The sequence below is a fragment of the Camellia sinensis genome, chromosome 1, assembly GCF_055761805.1.
Source record: "Camellia sinensis isolate YWXY chromosome 1, ASM5576180v1, whole genome shotgun sequence".
Classification (NCBI taxonomy): Eukaryota; Viridiplantae; Streptophyta; class Magnoliopsida; order Ericales; family Theaceae; genus Camellia; species Camellia sinensis.
The window spans coordinates 22,805,049-22,811,048 of NC_138961.1; the positions used below are offsets into that span (position 1 = coordinate 22,805,049).

General features: G+C 32.9%; 1 protein-coding gene across 1 annotated transcript; it reads left to right on the plus strand.

The window, feature by feature from the left end:
* Nucleotides 1–1,959: 1,959 nt before the first annotated feature.
* Nucleotides 1,960–2,781, plus strand: LOC114322782 (uncharacterized). Its single transcript, XM_082921834.1, has 2 exons — nucleotides 1,960–2,374; nucleotides 2,474–2,781. Exons 1-2 carry the CDS (start codon nucleotides 1,960–1,962, stop codon nucleotides 2,779–2,781), a joined length of 723 nt encoding a protein of 240 aa, XP_082777960.1.
* Nucleotides 2,782–6,000: the final 3,219 nt, after the last annotated feature.

Here is a 6,000-nt window from a genome sequence, read left to right on the forward strand (position 1 = left end):
GCAAAGTGTAATTTATCCTTTAATTTATCAAAAATGTTGACGCGGCACAATTTTGCAGCTTAAGGCTTCGTTTGCAAGTGGATTAGCTTTTTTGCTTTTAGTTTGGAGTTAAAAAGTTTGTTTAGATTGACTTTTTTCACTTTTATGAGAGAAAAAATAAAATAATTATAAATTGGGTGTGATATTTTGTCTTATTAACTTTTTAACCTATTTATCTTTTAGTGACTAATTTAACTCCAGCATTAAAAAATTCATTTACCAAACAAGGGCTAAATTGTTCCGTTCAATCTATACTCAAAAGCAAAGGCAACTTAACCTTTTACTAGTCCCTTAAACACACACACACATACACACAAAATTTTTAGCTTTCGTTTGGGAAGTGGGTTGACTTTTTAGTTTTTTTTGGCTATTTTAGATTGGGGTTAAAAAGCCTAGTTTGGGAAGAGCTTTTGGCTTTTTTTTTGAATTTTTTGGCTTTTTTGTGAGAGAAAGAATGTAATGATTATAGGTTGGATGTGATGTTTTGTCTTATTGGGCTAAAAAATTTATTTTATTTTTGAAAAAATTACTATGTAGTCCTCTGTAGGGGATCTATTTTCCTTCTAATCCCAGTATATTTTTAATAGACTAATAGGTCCACAGTTTTTTAAGTTTTGTACCCGGAGGTTTGTTTTTTATTTTCTTATTTTTTAAATGACTGTATTACCCTTTGTTTTGAGATATATATATATATATATATGTGAAAAATCAAATATTTGCCTCTGGGATCTCGATTTCTTTCCGTTATGGCAATTTCTTTGTGCCGTGAGGTGGATGTCATTGTGCTGTGAGGTGGATCTCGTTATGCGATATGAATCTCTGTGTATAGGCGCTCTGTGTGTCTGTGTCTATGTCTGTGTTTCACTTTGCCTCTATCTGTCGATATATATATGTATGTATATATAGATAAGCAAATTTGCGTGATATCTGGTTTGTGTTTGGCAATGTTGTTATAGTTCTTTGTTTTGTAATAAACTTTGTTTGTTTGATACTTATTTTGTGATTTTTGTATGTGATGTAGTGTAATGATTTTGATTTTTTTGATTTTGTTTGTTGTATAGTGTAATGTGTTTTGAAGTTGTAGTGTGGAATTGTGAATTCTGATGTTTTGATACTGATATGTTGTAACTGTATAATTTTGCAGTTTGGAATTGTGAAGTGTTGATACTGATATGTTGTAATTGTATAATTTTACAGTTTGGAATATGTGAACAATTGTTTGTTGGTTTGTGATTTTGTAGTATGGATGGGTGTTTCATGTTAATGTGCAAATGCAGTAATTCTTGTGCTGCTATTAAGATTAGTGAGGGATGTAATTATCATGAAGTTGTTGAGAAAATATCTGCGAAGTTTAAGGAGTTGAGTGTTGGTAACTTTTGTTTGTTTTTCTCTATTCCTGGATATTCTAATTGTATTGTTGAATGTGATGATGATTTGGGGAATATGATGTCAATGGTAGGTTGTAGTGGTTCTCATGTTATTGATGTTGTTGTGGGTGATAGGAGAATTGTGGAGGTTGATGATAATTCTTCTAGGATTGATTCTGTAATTTGTGAGAGTTCTTTGGTTAACGATTGTGATGATTTTGGTGGTTTGTTGCCTAGTTTTTATCCAGAACCAGAGAGAGTTTTGTTGTCTGCTAGTTGGAAAGGGATTATACATAGCGTTGGTCAAGAATTTGAAGGTAGAGTGCCGGGGTTCCGCATTGCATTGGCTAAGTAGGCAGTTGAGTGTGGTTTTACAGTGAATTATTTGAAGAACGATGCAACAAGAGTAATTGCTGAATGTATGATGAAGTCATCTACGAGTTGTAAATGGTTTGTGCATGGAAGGGTGTTGATGAATTCCGGTATTTTTTTTAATATAAAGTTGGATAATGTGCATACTTGTGGGGTTGTTGCTTGTAGATCTTGTAGCAAAATGGTTGGTTATAGACTTGTGTTTGATATTGTGCATAATGATATTAGTGATAATCTGTTGACTCGTCCTATTGAAGTTAAAAAAATGTTGAAAAAGCAATATGGTATAGATGTTTTTTATCGGGTTGCATGGTTAGGAGTTGATAAGGCAAGAGGTGGGTTGTTTAGTGATTTTACAATTTCTTTTGACCAACTTCGATGGTACCTTGAGACGGGTATGAGAACGAATCCTGGAAGTGTATTTGAATTAGCTGTGGATGAAAGTAATGGGTGTTTTTGGAGGTTATTTGTGGCATTTCATGGATATTTGTATGGCTTTCAATTTTGTCGTCCGTTGTTGTTTGTTAATGGTACATTCTTGAAGGGGCGTTACAAGGGGCATTTGCTTGTAGCAACATCAAAGGATGGTAATCAAGGTATGTATTTATTTGCAGTTAGTATAGTTTTGATTTGTCTGTGTGTTATTGTATTGTGAGTCTGCTAATTTTTGCAGTTTCATGTTATTTTGTTTTCAGGCCTGTTTCCTTTGGCTTTTGCGATTGTTGACGCTAAAAATCAAGATAATTGGATGTGGTTCTTAAATCAGTTGTTAAAGGCTGTTGGTTCAGGCCGGAGATTGACCTTTGTGTCTGGCCGTCAATATGGATTGTTAGACGCTCTTTCAATGATTTTTCCCAATGTACATCATGCATATTGTTTGAACTATTTGAAGAGAAATTTGATTGACAAATTGGTGGGACTTCGTATTAACTATAAGCTGACTTTGATGAAAATATTAGTTAAATGTGCTTATGCACCAATTGTTGCTTCTTTCCAACATTGAATGGAGAAATTGAGATGTATTGCTGTAAATGGTAAAGTTGATAGTATGTTGGATAGCTTGCAAAATGATAAGTGGGCCAATGTATTTTTTAGAGGGAAACAATATGGTGAGATGTCATCTAATGCTGCCAAGTCTTACAATAATTGGATTGGTGGGGCCCGTGAGTTGCCTATTACCTGTATGGTTGATATGATTAGGGTTCAAATCATAACTCAATTGTCTAATAGAATAGCTGAATCTAAAAGATGGACTACGAAATTGTATCCAGTTATGGAAAAGAAGTTGGTGGACTCTTTGAAGCTTGCCAAGTCTTGGGATGTGATTTATGCTAGTGATACTATGCTTAAGGTTCATTCTTCTATTTCTTTTTATGTTGATATTGGTAGACGGACTTGTTCTTGCCATGAATGGAAATTGAATGGTTTTCCTTGTTATCATGCTATGTATGCTTTGCGTAGTAGTGGTAGAGATGTGTATGATTTCATTGATCCTTTTTTTTCATGTGGATTGTTTTAAAGAGTCGTACAAGGAATTTGCTTATCTAGTGCTTTCAAGTAAGAGATTTGAGTTTGATGGTGCCGGTAGTTCGATTATCAAACCTCCTATAACGAAGAAGCAGCTCGGGTGGAGCAAGAAGAAGAGGATACCTTCTAGGGGTGAGAATGTGAAACAAATCAAGTGTGGGAGGTGCTTGAAATATGAGAATCACAATAAGAAGACGTGCAAGGCTTCTATTTGAGGTCATAGTCTATTCTTTTGGATTTGTATTTGAAGTTAAGGAATTATGATAATAAAATGTGATACTTGGTATTATGGAAGTAATGAATAAAGTTGGTTGCATTTTTTTTTTCTTTTTTGATGTGTTATTTAGTTATTGAAGTTGTTTTGTAACGGTTTTGTTTTGTTTTGTTTTTGTTTTTATTTTTGTTTTTGTTTTTTGTTTTGTTTTGTTTTGTTTTTTTTATGGATTTGGTAGGTTTTATTTTTGTGGAATTTTGAGAAGGTTGTTGAAAATTTCTTATTGAAACTGTATAATATTGAAATGCAGTTTTACTACGTGATATATTTATTTCATATTTCGTAGTGACAAAGCTGTAAAATTTTGCAGTTTAATTTCAATTTTGAAATGCAATTCATCTATTTGTTGAGTCATGAAATTGGATGCATAATTGTGTAGCATAATTTTTGTTTGAGTAATGAAACTGAATAATTTTGTAGTTTTCAGAATTATGAAAAACAACCTGATGAAATTGCATAATTTTGCAGTTTTAAGAATTATTAGAAACAACTTGATGAAGCTGCATTTTTTTGCAGTTGGAAGAATTATTAGAAACAACTTTTACTGTATGAAAATATATGCAACCACAAATGTGACGACAATAATAAGCAGAAGAACACAAACAAGTATGATAAGCACAAGAAGAACAACAGCAATAATAATAACAAGAAGAAGAGAAACAACAACATCAATGACAACAATCATTTTCACCATAATAACCACAAAAAGATCAATTCCCAAAAGTATAAAAAATACTTGTCACATGTTAAAAAAAAAAAAGTACAAAAATATGTTCACTTGCGCATTTGTATTGTCAAGAAGTTTGTTCATTGTTTCTATGGTTTGGTATGTTTTGTTAACATTTGGTAGTGCTCGAGTTTCCAAGATCGGTTCTTATCGTTGAGGAATTGACTGATGATTTTTGCTCGAAATTTGACCCATTCAGTTGGTCAAAGTGATTTTTACACAGATTGCCAGGTGATATATTTGTTGATAACATTGCAGACTGCGATTGCACAATCATTCCTGCAAAGTTTTAGATGAAGTTAATTAGTTAGGTAAAACTGAAAAATTTAGCATATTGGAATATTAGTTATTGAGTTTGTATCTTACGAGTGTGGAGTTTGTTGTGGGCATTTCTTAATTGATGCAATTACTGTCTCGCACTCTAGAGATGATAACATGTTTCCTTGATTGCTGAATAATGCTTTATTCCATCTCAGTTGATGTTGTTGCTACAAAATAGTTAGTGGGTATTTTTGTTAGTTATAGTGATATGCTGAGATGTTTTGAAAGGAATGAAACTAAGTAGGAAATTTTATTTAACTTATAATTTCCTTTACAATTTCAAAGTGCTTGTTATGGCAATCTTTTGCTGGCCTCAAAGAGTCATAGTGCCTCCATATCCCATCAGTATTGTCAAAGACCACAATTGTCCAACGATTGTTGTGGTTGATTGGGAAATGAATATATCTGTTTTTCATTGCTTCTGGAAAATGGCTGTCCATCATTTTTTCATTCAATGCTTGATCTTGGTTTTGTAATGGAGTCTGTAATTTATATATGTTTGAAATATGTTATAAAACTATGTAGTAAGACATGTTAAGAAAGTAGAAAATTTTGCAGTTTGAATAATATTGAAAGGTATGTTAAGTTTTGCTTACATTGATGAATGTTGAGAAAATGTAAGATCTTCTCGCGTATGGATTTCTTGCAAAGGCTAGATCATGTTTATCAAATTCTTCAATTGATAGTTGGAGTGCCAATTTCATTTTGACAAAGGCATCAATGACCTGAAACATGTTATATATGATAATGTGTTAGGTTTGTGGAATAAGTTATTGAATATGAACAGAAACTGTAATATTGTGCAGTTGGAGACCTACATTCCCATATAAGGCTTCCCTGTTGGTCAATTTGCATATATCTGAAAAGTATATGCAATTTTCATCTTCGCTGCCAGACTAGACACAAGCACTTGATTGTGTGTTATTGATGAGTTGAATTTGGTTTTGGTCTTTTTTGGATAGGCTATGCCAAATCTTGTTTGTTTTGCGACATGAAATGACGAGTGGCTTGTTGTGTATTGATTCTTCCTTGAAATCATCATCACTTAACTTGTGTCTTCTCTTGATTGGTATCCTCTTTTGGCTTGGTTTTAGCAACACCTTCTTTCTATTGGCCAATATCTTCTTTCATCTTTTCTTTCTGCTGTTGTTTTGCTTCATGAGCACCCTCTTTTTGCTCGGGTTTAGTAGCTGGTTCTTTCTCTGTTTCGATTTCTTTTTTTTTTCTTTTCATTTTTCTTCATCGGTACCCTCTGTTGGTTTGGGTACATCAGTAGCAACTTCTGTCTTGTTCCTTGTATCTTTTTGACTTTTGTCATTAGTTGGTATTCAAAATCTGGCTTATGTGCTTGTTTTCTTGACTTTTGTTTGATT